This window comes from Acanthopagrus latus, chromosome 18 (genome assembly GCF_904848185.1).
Source record: "Acanthopagrus latus isolate v.2019 chromosome 18, fAcaLat1.1, whole genome shotgun sequence".
Classification (NCBI taxonomy): domain Eukaryota; kingdom Metazoa; phylum Chordata; class Actinopteri; order Spariformes; family Sparidae; genus Acanthopagrus; species Acanthopagrus latus.
In genome coordinates this window covers 19,010,345-19,030,277 of record NC_051056.1, presented here as the reverse complement: position 1 = coordinate 19,030,277, position 19,933 = coordinate 19,010,345, and the positions used below count along the sequence as shown (strand labels likewise).

The window sequence follows — 19,933 nt, the reverse complement described above, 5'->3', positions numbered from 1 at the left end:
AATGTTCAGTCACACTGTATACAAATCAAAATACTGCAGAATTTTGATATAGACTGGAATATAATTTATGTAAAGTTTAGTCTTTCTTGTAATATTCTTGTTTCAGCCTGCTACATAGTCACGTTCATGCACTTGGTCTGCATTTGTCTTCCTTGATTAATTACGAGCTACAAACGTGCCTCCAAATGGTGACTGTCGGGAAATTAATTGTGAGGCAGGAGGAGAAAATTTCAAGCAGTACTGTTGAAAAAGAAGTTGATGACAGTGAAGCTTGTGGCTACTTGAGCAGCACCACTGAATCGGCCTACGCTTTTTAACATTGGCAATAGCGGTGGTACCTGGAGAGCCTAATATTTTCTGATTTCCATGGTGTGAAAAGTTTGGGAAACACACACAGAGGCTTTTTCATAGTGTGATAATGTGTACCACTTGCACTGAATGGCTAATATAAACATGCTCTGGTATAGAAGTGAATATAAATCTATAGACGTGTTATAAATCTACCTACACTGTGACTCACAAGTATAATTGCACGGGCCCCCTCGAATATCAAAGCGTAATTCACACACACACGTTCAGATGTCAGAGATGGGAATTTCATGTTGTTTCTGTGTGCTCTCAGTTCAACCTGAGAGAAGAGTGTTCTCTCCAAATACTATAATTCTACGGCAGCACGTCTGCCACCTGCTTATTATTAATTTATTATTAAATAAATGATAATAATAATGATAATAAAAAAAACATGATGAAGTAGGAGTGTTCATTCTCACTGGGATGAACTGCCAGGTTTTGTCTCTGGAGGCTCATGTACTTGTAGTATGACTCACACGCGGAGAACACAATGAGAGAGAGCGTCACGCTGACTCATGGAGGGCTCATTCAGAAAATAACAGATAATCACATGTTGGTTGTAAAGATGAAATCACCGAAATGGATCGCATGTGTGCCATTCTGACACAACTGTTTGAAGAATTGGGTCATTTATTGTGTGTGTGTGTGTGTATGTGTTCATCTCCCAGCTAAGGAACGCTGCAAGCTGCACTGCCAGTCTAAAGACACACGAGATGTGGTCAACATGCAGAGAATGGTGCTGGACGGAACGCGGTGCTCGTACAAGGACCCCCACAGCGTGTGTGTGCGGGGAGAATGCGAGGTGAGTGACGTTATCCGTGTGTGAGGGCAAGCCAGCTGCATCTGTTTTAAGATCTGCACGTTAAACTTTCCATGTCCTCATGAACAGAAAGTGGGCTGCGACGGCACGGTCGGCTCCTCGAAGCAGGAGGACAAGTGTGGGGTGTGTGGGGGGGACAACTCCAGCTGCAAAACCTTCAAAGGCACCATCACGCGCACGGCCAAGAAACAAGGTGTGAGCACACGCAGTCACAATGAGCCTCGTCGTCATCGAGGATAGATTTGACTTGGTTACATCAGCATAGGAGCTGTTTGTCATGTTGGCATGATAGTTGGCCAGTGCCCTTTCCTAGATAAGTCTGCACACGTTCCTCCCCTGCAACTTCATGTTCAGCTAAACATCGCCCTCTAGAGGAAAATGTGCAACAACATCCAAACCTCAGTGAGATCTCTTTTTACACGTTTCCATGAGAGTCGAGCACTGCCAAGAAGTTGCGTCAAACCTCACTGGAGCTTATATATTTATTATATAACTCTGGTTGGCACCAAAAAACTCCCAGAATCAGATGTTCACTCTGTATGGAAATCGTCACGCCTGCGAGGGCTTTAACTAGTGAGCAGAGGTACGTGGTTGAAATGAGTAAGAGCTCTTTGCCGGATTAGCCGAGGCTCTTAGTCGGAAAGACTGTAAAGTGAGCTTTTAATGATGCCGGAGTCCTGAACCAGATGTGTGCTTCATTTTCAGGTTTACTCAAAGTTCTTGAAATCCCCAGAGGAGCAAGACACCTACTGATCCAAGAGCAGGAAGCGACCTCACACATTATAGGTATCTGACTTTTTTTTTTTTTTTTTTATTACAGTGTCTATATACTGTCTTGTATATATGTGTTTAGAGAAAATGTAATAAATGCGTTTTTTTCTCACCTCATCTACAGCTGTGAAGAATGTGGCATCGGGGTTGTTGTTCTTAAACGGGGAAAATGACTACCCAGAATCCCGCTCGGTCATAGAGAAAGGCGTGGAGTGGGAATATGCGAATGACAACGACAAGGAGACGCTTCAGACCACTGGTCCTCTCAGACATGGAATCCTGATCATGGTACATGAATGAAATAATTGAAGATGGTATAGAATTTTGGTCATTCACAAGCATTTTCTGCAGCCCAGATTATCTGAAGCAGTTGATATTTGACTACTTTGACTTCACTTCTTCTTCAGTCATAAACACAGAAGAAGATCAGCATTTTTTTAGGAGCATTTTTCATCCTTGCAACACAGTACAATAGGTGCTTTTTGGCCCGTGGTCCACCATAAAGTTTCCCAACGATCAGCGTAGCCTGTAAACTCTCCATTGCGCTCCCTCTCTCCCTCTCCCATCGATGGAGAATGCTCCACATCTGCAGAAATGTCCACACCTCGACTGATAAATACAGATGATCTAGTCAATTTAAAAAAAATGTCTTCAAAACAATTGTAGTTTAAGTCTTTGTTCAGATGCACAGGTCAGAGCTTATATCCAACGGTGAACTTTTGACGCACGTGTTCCAGTAAGATGCATCAGGATGTTGTTCTCTAGTCGCAGTCCGGATGCTCCTGGGCTCCATGATGAAGCATTTTTTCAGACCTGTTGGAGCACTCTTGAACATTGCAGTTATTAACATGACAAACTAATGCAACCAATGTATCAAATTAGTTCCTGAATTGCAAAAAAAAAATGTCTGAAAACACCCTGAATTACACTCAAACAATTGCTTTTTGTCTGAAATGATGTTGGCTTTCCCAACTTTTCTCACTTATTTTATGCATATCTTTTCTGTTTGTAGATGAAACTGCACGGAGACGAGGATGTGGAGCTGTCTTATAAGTACATGATGAACATGGACAGTGATTTGGCCATTCAGAACAACATGCTGATAGAGGACAGTGCCTATGAGTGGGCTCCAAAGAGATGGTCCTACTGCTCCAAGCCCTGTGGTGGAGGTACAGTGAGCACGAGGAAAACATGCCCCCCCGCCCGCCGATTGCACGCCTGTCTCTCTGTGTCTACATTTGTTAAATTCTCCATCCCCTCTCGCTGTAGGGAAGCAGTACCTGCGATACGGCTGCAGAAGAAAAGTCGACAGTAAGATGGTCCACAAGAGCTTTTGTAACAAATCCAACATGAAACCAAGAGGGGACACCAGAGACTGCAACCAGAAACCCTGCCCTCCGCCAATGTATGCATTATATTTATGGCACCAGCTGTAATAACAAAACTTATCAAGTCTCACAAAACACACAGCTTTTTCTACACACAGTCGGCCCTTACTTTTCCTCCTCTGTCATTGTTTACTTCAGCAGTTTGACATTTTGAATGCCCTCAGAACTCCTGTTTCTCTCTCTCCCTCTGTGTTTCTCCAGCTGGGTGACAGGGGAGTGGCAGAACTGCAGCAAGCCATGTGGAAAGACGGGGATGCAAATCCGCTCGGTCAGCTGTGTCCAGCCGTCAGACGATAACACCACGCGCGCCATCCACAACAAACACTGCCACGACGACCGGCCCGAGACGCGCAGACCCTGCAACCGGCACGCCTGTCCCACCCAGTGGAAAGTCGGGCCGTGGTCACAGGTACGCAGGCCGAACGGGAATTTAAAAAAAAAAAAAAAAAAAAACTCAAAACAGTAGAAAGGAACATGACGTTTGGCCGATTTTCGCAGGAACATACTTGAACTGAAATGTTTGTACTGTAGCCCAACAGCTGGTATTTTGGTGAGACGTTCACTGTTTTAAACATCACAGGACTTTCTCAGAACTGTATTCTTGGCAGGTATCATAAGCTGTGAAACAGGTCATGTGATCCTCACTGTTTCTACCTGCAGCAAACCAGGGACAGTGATCACAAAAACAGTCACGATGCTCATGTACTCGACTTTGTGTTGTTTTAAATGTGCCCTTATTAACCGAGTTATTTGTTATAAAACACTGTGTCCCCAGTGCTCAGTGACGTGTGGAAATGGGACCCAGCAGAGACAGGCTTTGTGCCACACCAGAGACAACACCATCGGCCTGTGTCTGGACAGTAAGCCCGACACCATCAGAGTCTGTCGCATGGATCCGTGTCCCAGTGAGTGTTAAGGAACTTCCTTATTGTTTTAACATTTACTTGTAATAAGCAGAACAGGCACACTTTTCACGGCCGACATTTTGACTTGTCAAAGCACAAAAAGAGTTTGTAGCATTAATGATGGCTTCATTCAATTTAGGTGAGCCAGTTATAGGACTCTGGCATTGTGCATGCTCACTCACAGTAAGCCCAGTAAGCCATGTCATACTGGGTTACTTAACAGTACTGACCTTGTTAAAGTTTATTGGACCCACCTGTGCTTTTGCGGCAGTTCGCATTTGGTTTAAGTGTCTGCTCTGGATGATCCAATCACAGGTGGACAGCTTTAAGCCCGTCAGTTCACACCTGTAATTAAATGCATTCCAACATGTATCTCGGTTGAATTCTGTGATCGTATCTCACTCCCCCGCTCTTTATGCAAATGTACACCTACATCCCTAGGACAAACTGATACGTTTTTTTGTTTTTTGGGGGGTTTTTTCCCACAAAGAAACACATTTATAACATTTGCCCATTAAAAAAAAGCAAGCCAAAATACAAGAAAATGGTTCATGGACAGTGTTTTACAAAGTTTATACAGTTTCTCCAGGGGACTTTCTCCCTAGGCATCAAAGAAATATGATTTATTAATTATTGTTTACTGTATTTGTCAATACTGTATGTTATATTCAATACATTTGGTTAAAATGGTAAAATCAGTTGAAACAGCGAGTTCAGACAGTTGTTGGGGGGTATGACGGACTTCGGACACAGATGCGATGCCGCAACAAATTGAAACTTCTTACGAGGAAAGAAATATCTTAATGTATTGTATTTAATACCAGATTTAAAGGGAGGACGCCAGTGATTTAGAATTTACCCTAGCCGCCCCACCGTGGTTTGTTATGTTTCTCCTCCTGCTTTGACAGTTCAAAAATGTCCTTATGCCTGAATAAGTAATGTCAAACATGCCTTGATATCAGATAGAAAAATAAAGCAGGAAACGGTGTTCACAAGTGTTCCCTTCCTGTCTCCTCTTTTCTCTGCAGAGGGCTCATCAGACCTCAACAAGAACGGCAACATCCTTATCCAGTGGCTGTCCCGCCCCAACCCCAACTTCCCGAAGATCTCCTCACGTAAAACCTCCCTCTATAGTTCCCAGCCTGGTCTCCACGGCGGCAGCCGCAGCTGCATGTCTGTCCTCTGCTGGGCCCTGCCCATTTCTGTCCTCCTGTCTCTTCAGGGCCGGCCCCGGCTGGCCCCCTGACCCGCCTCTCCCCCAAGCCCCGTGCCTGTGCCCACGCCCGTGAGCGAGCGGCAAAGCTTTCGCTTCTCTTTTGGGGGGGGATGTTGCCTCTCTCTCTCTGTGTCTGAGACGGCTCTGACTGGGGGGGAGGTCTCTGGCTCCTGTGTGTGCTAGTTGGTTCTCTCTTGCTCTGTCTCTCTCTCTATCTCTCTCTCTCTCCTTTGTGGAGCATTGTGTTGTAACCGCTGGCCAGTCGAAAACTCAAAAGATCAACAAAAAACGTGATGTGAAAAGGATTTCGAAGTGGCAAGGCGAACAGGTTTTCATTGGCGTCTCCTGAGACGTGCCGAAGAGCCGTTCACGTGTGAGGGGCCCCCTCTGCATTTGGCGGCCATGTTTTGCGCGAGCTAGCTGCGTGTTGTCATGGGTTACCACTCCTGAGATGCAGCTGCGCTTTTTTCTTTTTGTAGCGCACTGTCATTGTGGGGAGAAACAGGTGTGAAAATAAACAGAAAGGGTATATAAATATCTATATAGAAAAAAAAGTTATAAAAAAAATATGAAAGCTTTATTGTGAATGTGATCTTGTCACAATGAGGACATCTTTGCTAAAGTGCTCATCTGACATCCTGGTTCCATTCGGGGATGAGAAAGGCGTCTCATTCTACGTTCCATTCTCAGATTGACAGGAACTCAGCACAGGGACAGGAAGTGACTTCAGTAAACCTTTTGACTTTTGGGGGAGGGAAGTGTGAGGTGATGAATCTTTAAGTAAAGGCTAATTTAAAAAAGAACAAAAAAAAAACAAAACAGGGTAGTCTGACCGCTTGAGGTTGCTTCCCATTTCACCTCATCATCAGCCATCCTCTCTTTGACTGTTATACTAAAGTTCAATAAATGCAGCTTATTTGTGCTTGCAGACTTTAAACAAATACATCTATAAATATATTTGTATTTATATATACCTATAAATCTAAATCTATATGAGTAACAATAATATTAATAATGTTTTACCATGAATAAGCTGTAGCTTATTTGCCTAAAACCTTTGGACTGCTATTGATCGCTTAGATCCTTGACTGTTATGTGTATTTTTTTATTGATTTTACATAAATACAGATGATTATTTAATAAAGGTAAAGTGTTTCAGGGGGAAGGGGTTAGACCTATATTATGCAGGACTTGGTCAGTTAGTTGCCTCTCCATTCTCTCAGATGGATCAGTGGTTTACTGTCGCTTCTTGTTTTCTTTACGGATAGGATCACGTTTTGTCATGCACATTTGCATTCATCACCTGTATGCATGTTGTGTACATGTGTGCGAGTGTGTGCGCGTGGGTGTGTGTGTGTGTGTGCATGTGTGTCTCTGCATGGATACATGTGTGTCTTGTGTATAAGCTTAGATGAGTGAGTAAATGGATGTGTGACTGAATGAGATGTACTTGTCTGTGAAAGAGGGTTTGTGTGATTGTGTATGTGTGTGTATATGTGTATGTGTGTGTGTGTGTGTATGTATGTGTGCTTGTGTGCTTGTGTGTGTGTGTGTGTCTTTGCATGCGTTTGTGTGTAAAAGAGCTTCATCATTCGGGCTTTTACACATCGCGATCAGATACAGAAATACCTCATAAACTTTGAGTTGAGAGCGTCCGATGATCTCATTTTCTTTTGATGAACATTAACCACATGAACAATGCCTTATCTTGGATTGAATGTAATGGCATTTATCTGTGAAAGAGATGGCTTTACTCATTCAAAGTTTCACTCGGAATAGAGGCAGCTTCAAACCAACTTAACAAACTCACACCCGCCGACCATCAAACCTACCAAGGTGATGTTGGACCAATGTCCGACTACTGGGAAGGGTTTACAAAGGGCCTAGGGTATCGACACATATGGCATCTAGAAAAAAAAAAAAAAACACTTCAGACTTGTCATTGTATTGTGATCACATATTTCTGTTGTGACTATGTAGCGAGCTATCCAAGGTTTCCTTCTGCTGGAGTTGGACTGTATGAGACCAAGCCAGACCTAGCAGTGCGACTGTATATAACATTGGTGTTGACTGTATTTAATAATGTTCATGACTGTTATCTTCTTCTATAATATTCTATACTATGGGTAACTGTTTTGTGGCTTCACTGGCCTGCTGCGTGGGGCTGGCTAACGTTTGGCTAACGTTGAAGAAACATTCAGATGGACTATGTGCACTGCGTCTATATGCACTTTGATTTATCAGGGAAATTTTATTAATGTTTTGTAAATGTTTCATATGACACTTAATGTGCCATTCCAGTTTTTACATCATCATGGAAATTATGTATTTTATTTAAACAGCCCATATAATTTATGTACTTCATTTTTTTTTTTTTTTTTTTTTTTTTTTTTTTTTTCCAATCGATTAACAGATTGACTGGTTGATTTCCAAGTAATGAAGTGTTTTACCAAAGTGACTGTGAACTTGTAACTTTCGATACAGTTGAATTATTTTTCTTAAGAAAAGAATATATCTATATATTGAGCAGGGGGGGCGTACATCTCATTGTTTCAGTTACTGTCATTCTCAACAGCAAAGTTGTATCAATAAAAATGTTTTAAAAAGTGTCATCTTTTTCTCACCAGGAATGTTGACTGGTTAGATTGTTTGTCAGAGAGAGTGTCAAATAGTCCAAAATTGCCAGGAGAACATGTTTTCTTTTTACTGGCATGGTACAAAAAGGGTACAAGTCAAGTGGTAGAGGATTCAAAATTAAAGCAACATAATGCAAAACATTATATTCTTTCTGTATTGGTACCCCTATAGCTTTGGATTGCAATTAATGTATTATGGCCATTGTTCATGTGCATTAATTCTAATTACATTACTTATAATCAAAAGCATCACTTTGTATCACTTTGCTGACAGCTAAACTTCAAGCAAGTAGTAAGCCAGCTCATACTACTCATCAAAATAGAAGCCCACATTGGTGTCTCCCTCGCAGCTAACGTTGACTCTTGTCTAGTGTCTTGCTCGTTCACTCCCTCTTTATCTCTACTTAGCGTTTTTTTAAGCGTAGGCTGCTGAGCACTGTTGTCTGTTGTCCAATCACATGGTCTCATTTCTGGTGCCCTTTCCAGTGGCACTCTCCGCAAGCATTCCCTGCTTATGATTTTAAAATGACCTCTTCCCAGTGGCCCAAAGCTCCTGTGTTACCAGTGAAAACACCAACAATCCCTTGGTGCTCTGAGCTTTACAGTCCAGAGTCAACTAGCTGCATGGCTAATTGGGCTTACTAGCTAATGGCAACTTAAGATAACTGTAGTTAGTGATTACTTTAGCAGCAAATAAATCTGTCCATCAGGAAACAACTCAAAGACAATGGAGGCCAAATAACAGGATACCTTCAGATTGAAATTTTCTCAATGTAATGCACGATAGTTGGTGCATTCTGCACTACCTATAGAAGATTGAACCCTCTTTCCTTAGGTACATAGGGCATAAACAGGTGTTCAGGGCGGATAGTTTCAATGACAGAGGCACCATTCTAACTATTACAAGTCAATGTACCATCAAAATTACACTTAAGATGTAGGTACCACAAAGCTGCATGCGCGAGAGCAAGTCAAAATTGGATTAAAAATTGAGACCTGAAACACTGTTTTATATTTACCACACAAGACTGGCGACCCTTCTTTTTCCATTTCAGTTGCTCTGGACTAATCTAATGACTGCTCTTGATGTTTGGGTTTTTCTCCTCTTTCTTCCTGCATCCTCTGCTAGTGGTCTGGCTTTTTCCACTGTACGCTGCACGGTGTGAAATTAACACACACACACACTCACACACACAGATGCCTGTTTGTTTCAACACAGAGATTAATTCTAATGTAACAATTGCATTATTCCACACACCAGTGATCAGACACGTATAACTTCATAGTCTCTAATCTTGGCTCTACCCAGTCTCAGCTCTCTGTCCTCTCCTTCACAGGCCAGAGATGTCATGGAGATCGCTCCACGTTCTGTCGTATGGAGGTATTGAAGCGCTACTGCTCTCTACCGGACTACCAGCGCATATGCTGCAAGTCCTGCAGCAATGTCAACATAACAGAGCATCGACCCAACTCCACCTCCAGATCCACCCTCATCACATCCATCCGGCCCAGTGTATCAGACTCTCCACCCACCAGCACCCTCAGCTCTGATTTCACCACCAATCAACCCACCAAAGCTGTTGTCACCATTGTTCCAGCTTCTACCATTGATCCTTTGACCACTACTCATCCTCCTACCTTCACCACTGCTGATCCTCCTCATTCCACCCCTTCCCCACTAAGTACTACACAAAATATCCCCACTCAACCATCCACCAGTGCCCCTGTCCTCTCCACTTTCTTTTCCATGCTAACCACCCCAGTTATTACAACCTCTCCCACTGTAACTGCTCATCCCCTGCCTCTGCCTGCCCCAGACATAGATGACAGCACAGTTCCACAGTTAAAGAGCACTACAAATAGTCCAACAATATCCGGTATGATAACTACCACACACCTTCCTGCAACGACCATTCCAACTATGATGAGTCTAACAGAAAGCAGTATAAAAGCAGACAAGCCACTGAAACCCAAGCCCAAAAAGACTATTCCACCAAAAACGAAGCCCAAAAAGGTGCTTCAGCCAAAGACAAAAGCTACAAAGCAAACCCAAATGAAGACAAATCCCAAAAACAACGCAGAACCAGGGCCCAAAAATGCCACCTCTCAGGTCAAGGTTAATCCAAATCGGTTTAAAGTGATAAAGACATATCCAAAAAAGAAAACAATTCAAACAACATCTTCATATTATACCACAACTGCCACTCCTCATACAAGTCCTAAACAACTGAGTGGGACGAATCCAAAAAAGAATACTGCACCAAAAAATTCAACAAGAAAAGATTTTCTGCCAAAGATCAATCCCAAAAAGAAAACAAATGCTACTCCCAAAAAGGCTACTCCAGTAAAAACTATACCCAAAAAGACTACTCCCGCAAACACAGCTCCCAAAAAGACTACTCCAGCAAAAACTACACCCAAAAAGACTACTCCAGCAAAAACTGCACCCAAAAAGACTACTCCTGCAAACACAGCTCCCAAAAAGACTACTTCGGCAAAAACTATGCCCAAAAAGACTACTCCTGCAAACACAGCTCCCAAAAAGACTACTCCGGCGAAGACTGTACCCAAAAAGACTACTCCCGCAAACACAGCTCCCAAAAAGACTACTTTGCCAAAAACTACTCCCAAAAAGGCTACTCCCATAAACATTACTCCCAAAAAGACTACTCTGCCAAAAACTACTCCCAAAAAGACTACTCCCATAAACATTACTCCCAAAAAGACTACTCTGCCAAAAAGTACTCCCATAAACATTACTCCCAAAAAGACTCCCTCTGTAAAGACCACTGTTATAAAGATTCCTCTAGTAAGGACTACTCCTGAGAAAAAATCCAAACTCACACCCAAAAAGGAGGCTCCACCAAAGGCCAATCCCAAAAAAAACATTCAGCCAAATATGAAAGCTACAAAGCAAACCCAAGCAAAGACAAATCCCCAAAACAACCCCAAACCAGGGCCCAAAAATGCCACCACTCAGGCCAAAGTAAATCAAAATAGGTTTAAGGTGATAAAGACTTATCCAAAAAAGAAAACACATCAAACAACATCTTCATATTTCACCACAGCTGCCACTCCTCAGACTAGTCCTAAACAACTGAGTGACTACTTTTTTTCCACTATTTCGTCAAGCAGTAGTGTATATGCGACAGCTGCAGACACGCCTTTCCCTGAATCCAGAATCAGCACCACATACATCAGTAAGACCACAACAGCTACTGATGAAACTCCACTGTTGTATCATGATGCTTTAGCCACAACACCCAACACTTTTGACAGTGTCGTCACACCTACTGAAACCATTTATGTCGAGGATGTCAACATTCCTAGTGGAACTGCACCAAACAGTGATGTCACAATGACTAACAGTGGTGATGTCACAATGACCAACAGTGGCGATGTCACAATGACCAACAGTGGCGATGTCACAGTAACCAGCGGAACTATTATCAGTGGTGATGACATCACAGTGTCCTACAGCAATGTAGGAGTGATCAGTGACACCATGGTGCTAGACGACGGCCACAGCATTGTGATCCCAACCATCAACAGTGAGGATATGACAGACTTAGCTTCCTCGCCCTGGATGGACCTGTCTGAGTACATCCCCGTCAGCATCCCTGTTCCTACTACAGCCGCAGACCCTGTCACCATCTCACCTCCCACCACCATCACTCTGACGACAGAAAAACCAGTCATTGCAACCACTACCATCTCAACTGTAAGACCTCAGCGAAAGCCAGATGAGAGCAGTGATAATAACTCCATCGATGTCATATATAACAGGATCATCGGCGTGGACAACGACATCTCCCAGAACAATTTGATCCCAAAGCGCCGGGTAAACCTCCGAGAGAGAACCAGGAACAAACGCATTCAGGAGCTTCTGGAGGAGAAGCGGAACTTTCTCCTCAGGATGAAGAGAGGCCACTCAGCATGATGCACCAAGCCTTCTCATTTCTCTTATAGAGATGAACATTTTCTTTACAGACATTTGTAAGCCCTAACTAAACCCTCTGAACTGCCATGATATCAGGCCTTTCCACAACAAAAACCCGTAAATCTTTCTGTCATATCACTATCATGACAATCAGGACTGTTGCAGAGAGAGAATATTATGGCCAAATGTTTGAGCAGTTGCTTTGAATAAAGCCCTTTAGAGTACAGACTGGTGCAGATTTGAAGCAAATCGCCTCGCCTGTGTAAACACAATAAGGAGAAACAGAAGGGATGAAAAGTGTGTATCCAGTTTGACCAGCACTTTACAAAGCCAAGCTTTTAGGACACAGACCACCCACAGTCTTGTTTGGGGATTCAGTGATGATGGAGATACGTGTAATTTAGTTTGTAAAAATCTCCACTGGCACTTATGAAGCAAGGAAATCTACCACCCAGAATCCAAAACTACATTTCCATATTGTATTACAGCCCAGGACTGCACTTCATCTCCCCATAAAATGAAAATAATATCTCTCAGCTAATCGGAGCTACTGTATGACAAGGCGAAAATATCTTCTTGTTAAGTGGCCAGCATTATGAATACAATACACACACTCCAAAGGGGAGCATGTGGGCCTGGAAAGCAATATAGCAATGCTATACAATCATAATGTTTACTTTGGGTTTAATTGAATTGTAAAAGTTTACACTACTTGGATTTTGTTGCCTTTTTACCAGAGCAGACGTGTGTCTGACTGCATGAAGTCTCTCATCTCTCAGGAAGTTAAGGTACAGTATTGAAGACTGGTGAGGGGCATTGCCAGACACTTGGTGCTTCCTGAATTGTGGTGATATATTTTGATATCTCATTAAGCTAAGTGGAAAACAAAAAACCCAAGAGAAAAAAAAAAGGTATTTTAAAGCTTTTTTGTTTTTCTTTTTTAACGGTCAGTCAAGTATGGTGCTTTTTTGTCCTTCATGCATTTATTTATATAAAAAGAAATACAAAAATACGATAATAAGATAAACAAGCCTGATTGTATTAATTGTATCCAAAGAGAAGCTTTGAGGGCCAGTGTTTTTTTTATTTTTATTTTCTAAAAGTTTTATTATTGGTACATCTCTAACTTGCAGCAGCTGCAAAAGTACCTATGGATCTTTCTGTACGATATCTGTACATATGAAAAAGAACTTAATGTTTAATATTTATTAAAGTTTAAGTGCCTGTGGCATTTTGCAAACTATTTGTTGAGTGATTTGTGTTCCAGAATTATGCTGCCCTTCTTTATCGTTTTACTGCAGCCAGCAGTGGTTATGTCACTCAGTCAATCCTTATAAGCAGAAATGTGTGTCACCGCTAGTGTAAGCCCCATTTCATCAGTTTTAGGTTAACACTGTGATATAAGACTTTACAGCACAACTCAGTCCGAGTCAGTCCATCATCTAATTATCAATTGCGTGCTCACAATCTTTTCCCTCAGCCTATATTTAGCTCCCATTTGAAGAGTTATACAATATCTGACAAATAGGGGGAGACACAGCACTTCTAATTTTCATATTTTCATTACTGTATTCATGTTTTTGCCCATGTCAGCATCAAACCACCCTTCTTAATGCTTTTCTTTAACTTGACAGGTCTGGAGAATCAGGTTTAGCGCATGAATGTCATAGGGATGGTTATTTCCAAAATTAACATCATAAATTTCTAAAGATAAAAGATACTCCCAGTCTCTCTATTCCCGGTGGATCAGCTCCAGCTCGAGTCAGCATGACTTTACAAAATATGTGAGCGAAGCAGAGTCATTCTCACCCATGGGATTCAAAAGGAGGAGAAGGTCTGGATACTGTTTCATAAAAAGCATTTAGATATTGATTTTGATCTGTTACATTGGAGTTTTTCCTTACTTTGAGCATTGAATGATTCAATGAATCTGTGTCGTGTTGGGGTGGGAGATCATGGAAAAGGCATTTATCAATAAAGAAAGAAGTGCATGGATAGATATCCTTGGTGTAACAGGGAAGATATATTTTTTGTGGACTGACCCTTAAGCATAAACTAAGCCCCAGGACTGCCAATTGTTGCAGCCAAATAAGCAGAAATAAGTTGTAACACTGTAACATTTAATGTGATAAAGACACTGACCCTTAATTTTTTACATCTTTCATAAGCCATCAGTTGTTGTTTTTGTTTTTTTTCCCCTTTCGGTGGTTTTCCAAAGCGGACCACAACTGGCCGACTTGTGAACTCTCCACACCACTCTTCTAACAGCCACTTAACTTCCCACTGTGTCTGTCAATACCTCCAAACAGCGTGACTGCCGTCAGAATATTAGATTACTTATAACTTCCTGTGCGGCACATTTGAACTGCATGGGACATGATACGGTGTGATGCTAACTGTCAGTAACCATACCCCACCCCCTCCCCCAGAGATGAACAAAGAGCCGAGGTAGAGAGAGGAGAGATGTTTGAAAGTGTGATATCATTCTGAGCAATCATAATTAAACACTTAGTTTCCCAGCTGATGCTGTATCACGTCAGCCTCATCAGTGTGTTTCCTTTTTTTTGTTTTTGTTTTTGTCTTTCCCTGGTCTTGTGAGATAAATGCTGTTATGAAATCATGTTGGTCTTGTTTACTTCTCCTTAAGTGATGTAACTGCTGTCTTCTTAGTGAGACAAAGGTTATTAGTTTCTCCTGACTCGTTTTGGATGAATTACCCATTTTAACACATTCATACTCACCCAAGTGGTCGATTCAAAAAAAGGAATAGTAACAATAACAACTGTTGCTTTTCCAGGGGATTATTTGCAGTTTTGTGGCAATGGATTGCATCATTTTAAACCGACGTGAATCCAGATGAATTGCAATCATTCAATTATATTATAACATCTCCATCCACTTTGATTCAATTTATTCCCCGAAAAATATTTCAGAAGAACTCTCCTCTCTGCCTTTCTGAGGAAGATCATAGAAGCATTTCTCAGAATCCCTCTGGCAGATGGAAGCTGAGTGATAAAAAATCAATAACCAGGCTCAGCAATCATGAGCTTTCTATTTATCCATCCTTCAACTCCAAGTGTACACTTCTCTCTATAGCTGCACACTGAAGCTTTTATCAGCCATAAAACATAAGCATCCTCCTGTGTCAGTCTCATTATTTTTGAGCCCATGGGCTGATGACAACATGGACAATCCTTTTGCCTTTTTGTGTGAGAAAAATCCTCTGAAATTATCTATTTCTACGCAATTTCTCTCTAAATGTATAGAGTTGTGGGAATACCACGCCGATCACTGAGATAAACTGCTCAAAATCTCACTACACTCAGTTTTAAGTGAGGATAAAAGAACACATTTTCTAAAAAATGAAAAAACATGACTGTCCAGCTTACTTAGAATGGTATTAGTTGACAACATGAAAGGAATCCTTTATTACATCATGGAGTAACCTGATTTAACCATGACTCATTAAACCCTTTCCACAAATCTTAATCAGAGCTCCTCTGATTCCTATCTGACTGCCAAACAACACCATGGCCATTGCATAAGCTGGACAGTCAGGTTTTTTTTTTTTCGTTCTTACCCTACTGCTGGCCCTCTCATCGTGGAACATCTGATTGTATTAAATGTTTATCACAGAGTTGATACAGAGCAGCAGGCTCATTCACAGAGGACATTTTGACATGTCACGGGACAAAAAAACACAGGTATGAATAATACAGCTCGTGATGGTTATATTTGGTGATGCTTCTTCAGTTTCAGGGTCATGGCCGGTGTCACACTGTCATGGCTAATTGCTTCAACAGAACAAATGCATTGAACAGAACACGAACATAACGGAGCCATTGTTAATGCTACACGTGACATTTGTGCTCCTCCTGCTCCCACAAATCAAAAAGCCTGCTGTGAAAAAGGTCTGTTTGTGTGTAAAGTGAGTGCAGAAAACCTTATCTGTTGAGTGTTTCCTGGTCTTTTTTTGTGTGAATTTGGGACTAAAAAAGGGGAAACAGATTTTATAATTAAAGCGACACTATGTAAGTTGGCAGTGTGACACCCCCCACAGGTTCTAAGTGGAACACAACTATCGTAAATACAAATCCCAGGTCTGTAGCAAATTGTCAGACGCAATTTAGATGCTAACTACAAACAAAACTGCATTTAAAGTACAAATAATTACATAATGATGCTTCAATGTTTGCAAAAACAGAAGAAGATAAGAAGAGAATGAAGGGGAGTTGTTTTTTTGTTTGTTTTTTCCCAAATCAACCACTCGGCTCATTGGTGTAACAATACAACCACAGCTAAGTGACTGTATGGGGCAATGCCTCAAGTCCAGTGTACTGTCACATGTCATGTAGGCTAGGTTGGAACACTTACTCTTGTCATTTGATTCATGCGAACCGTTTCAAGATGAAACCACATCAGCAGGGGTACAACCAACAGCCAAACGAGCAAAATCAAGTGTGTGCGAGGTCTTGGCAACCGATGAAGAGTCTGTGTTTCAATAGCCAATCAACCATCAGCAAATATCCTCATCAATTTCAATGCTGTTGTCCAAGAACAGGACTTCATAGCGGCTAATTTTCTTTTTACAGTACACAAACCACATACACACACATCAGTGTTGGCTCTGGGCTCGTGTTCAGCCGAAAGCCATCAGCTCAGCCCAGTCTTAATATGCCGAGCTATCCCCATGTGAACACAGACAGAGCTTCCGACATAAATTTACATCCTGTTGTTTTTCTTCACCACCACAGTCTGATGGTCTCATGTTGTGCCTGGTGTTTGTCATTAGTAGAATGCAGATTGATGAATGCAATCAGTGTGGAGGCCAAGAGTCTGTGAAGAGTTAAAGTGCACGACAGCACGTGACATTGTGTATATGTGTGTGGGGGTGTCTGTGTATGACTTTAAGGCAAATTTAGTTCCTTGTGACTACTCCATTAGAGATCTGGAAAAAGGTCTCTTTTTATAGGTTGGATGCAAAGAAGATGTGACTCATCTGACTCATCCGAGTTCATGCTGCCCCCGACAGCCACAAACACACACACACACACACACACACACTCTCTCTCTCTCTCTCTCTCTTGTTCTGTCTCTTACATGCAAACATGCCATAAGACTGAAAGCTGTTTTTCCCCAGAGACAGGGGCAGCTTTTAGACTGAAGGGTCCGATGTGGGATGTTCATGTCCTACGCTCCTACATTAAGATATTCACCTTGTAAAACACTGATAATAAGTGTGTCATCATGAATTTATTGAAATACACATATACACTTCTAGCTGTCCTTTCACTTTTTACTATTACGAAGGATATATATACTGTATTTGAAGTACAAATGTCTTTTAACAAGTGTCAACGTACTACAAAATTGCCTCAAGAGACATGTAAGCAATAACTGTACTCTCCACTAAACTATTTATCTGAAAAAGTTCCACACTTCAAAAAAATTAAATTTTTTTTCTGCACGTGTTCTTCAGAGATCATATTTTGAAATTAACCTCTGCGAAATGAATCATTTCAAATATTATGCTTTTTCTTCACAGTCCCATGATTGAATTACCACAGTGGTCAGAAGCCTCAATTCACTCAAATGTCACATGCCCTCAAAGCAACGTGCACATTGAGTGTCACAGAAACGAGCTTTAAATAAAGGAAAGGAAGTCAGTTTAGTTTCAAATCAAAATCACAGTGGGAGAACATTTAAAAAATGCTTTGTCACCATCAAATCACCTGCTGGCCCATTTTCACTGTCAAATTTTTGGTCTTAAAAAAGACACAATTACCTTACGATTTTACCACATCAACCACAAATTCTCAGAACTAGGTTCTTCTTCAAATTGTCCAGTTTAATACAAGCTTAATATGTATTAATACGTGTTTTTTAAATGTATTGCTTCTAAATGCTTCCTTACACAGAAACTCAGTCAGCGTCGTCTTTGCTTGGGGTCACACATATAAGAAATTTCTGGGACACTATTTGGGGACATTTTTTAAAGAAGCAACATGTATGAATTGGTTGCCTTTAAAATTCACACTCAAAACAAACAAGGGGCAGCATATCAGCAGAGTAACCAGAAGTGAGAAGTGATGGAAATTGTAGCTGCTATCAGCTAAGTGGCTCAGTTAACCAAGCAGCTGGCAGTCTGGTCCGGGAGCTCGGAGTTTACAGCTGGCACAGGGGCTTTGGACTGGGATGGTCTGGGATGACTGGTTAGCATACCTACGACAGCAGACATGATCACAATGTTTGTTCACATTAACTTCTGGGTTGAAAACCCCTGCATCACACATTAGCTCACACACAGCTTAATTATCTTTATTCCTTGTGTTCAGGGTGTTGGCTGACATGTCAATCATCTTAAATGCATGTTTGACACTTTCATATCTAATTTATAACACCACCTTCACTACCATTAGGTTGGAGAGCTACTTTACACGTTGAAGAAAAATGTCAGCTTGAACGTACCTGAAACCAGCTGTTAGGCTGAGTTGTCCCTGTTGTGTCGATAGCAAAGATGCTAGCATAGCAATAAAGCAGATGAAGTAAACACAGCAGAAACGTCAAGTATGTCAGACCAACTTGATTATATATGTATGTTTACACGTTACAGTTATGACTGAAAATGACAACACAACTAAACAAGTTTGCCAATTTCCCGTATCTACACAAGTCACGCCAACTAGCCAGATTTTTTCTGTTGTCAGCACGACATGATAGTGATTCAGTCTACACGTACACATAATGTGAAAACTGTTATTTGTTCAAATTCTGTTTAATTAAAAAAGGGGTTTTTTTATTACATTTTTTTTAGTTTATGTTTTCAACTAAAATCCTGACACATTCTTACATGCACCTTTAATAACCATCATTAATAAATGGTCAATTAATAGTTACATACATTTTAGTTACTGGTAACTTCACTGTTAACTGTTCACTGTTAATGAAGCGTCATTAATACATTTTTTTTAAGCGAATGTAAAAGTCTATAAAAGTCTATAAACATCAGCTGCAACATCATGATTGCCATCCCAATAAATGTTTATAGATGAACAACACAGTAAATATTAACAAATTATTAAAAACATCAGGTGCCACTTTAAAATAAAGGAGTGTTTAATAAATCATTTAATTCTCTGATTACAGTGAAATTACCATTAAATTAATCAAAAACTATAATAATAATAGTATAAAACTATAAATTAACTATTTATTAATGATGGCTATTATAAAGTTACCTTCAAGTATCAATTTAAATGAACTGCAGACTATCGCCCCCCCCCAATGTCTCAGTAACACATTTACATCAAGAACAGTTGTTGTATGAAGGTTTAAGATATTAAAGGTATAGTTAATGGCAGAGAGGGAGATGGCTGAAGTCCCATGAGGTCAGTGGTCTTGTGATTTCAGCTATGCAGCTTTGTGTTGCGTGTACACACACGCACACGCCCACACACACAGCAGCAGCATGTGCAAAGCTCTCACATGTGCATCACATTCGATGCACATTATGTGCTGCACACATGCAAGGTCAGATATGTTTACAGTAGCTCCAGCTGCGATATGTAGATTTCTGGTCACAAAGCATAATTTATTTTAGTCCTATTTGCCAAAATGACTGGCTGTGTTCACTGACAGTCAGCCATTTTTAGAAACAGCACGTCTTGAAAAAAAAATGAGGCAAAAATAACCCATCTCTTTTCCAGCCTTTTGGTTTTGTTTCTTCTGTCTCTCTTTCTCCCTCTCTTCACTCTTTCTCTGCCTCTGTTTTTCTCTTCTCCATCAATACAGTTGGCCAGTGACAGTGCTGGGTTTGAGGAAATGGATGGTGAGTCTATTTTTAGAACCAGGGAAGGAGGGCAAACCAAAAGTAAGCTAGGGAGAGAGAGAGAGAGAGAGAGAGAGA

General features: G+C 41.1%; 1 protein-coding gene across 2 annotated transcripts in view; it reads left to right on the top strand.

Moving 5' to 3' along the window:
- LOC119007986 (A disintegrin and metalloproteinase with thrombospondin motifs 2-like) overlaps positions 1-13,245 on the top strand; it is a 123,080-nt gene extending 109,835 nt beyond the window's left edge. For both annotated transcript variants that reach the window (XM_037077997.1, XM_037077996.1), the window contains 10 exons: positions 1,020-1,153; positions 1,241-1,364; positions 1,877-1,957; positions 2,067-2,230; positions 2,955-3,111; positions 3,212-3,347; positions 3,532-3,739; positions 4,106-4,235; positions 5,264-5,350; positions 9,425-13,245. In XM_037077997.1, the coding sequence (XP_036933892.1) occupies positions 1,020-1,153; positions 1,241-1,364; positions 1,877-1,957; positions 2,067-2,230; positions 2,955-3,111; positions 3,212-3,347; positions 3,532-3,739; positions 4,106-4,235; positions 5,264-5,350; positions 9,425-12,027 (3,824 nt within the window). In that variant the 3' untranslated portion in view covers positions 12,028-13,245. The remainder of the gene's footprint in view (positions 1-1,019; positions 1,154-1,240; positions 1,365-1,876; positions 1,958-2,066; positions 2,231-2,954; positions 3,112-3,211; positions 3,348-3,531; positions 3,740-4,105; positions 4,236-5,263; positions 5,351-9,424) is intronic.
- The last annotated feature ends 6,688 nt before the right edge of the window (positions 13,246-19,933 follow it).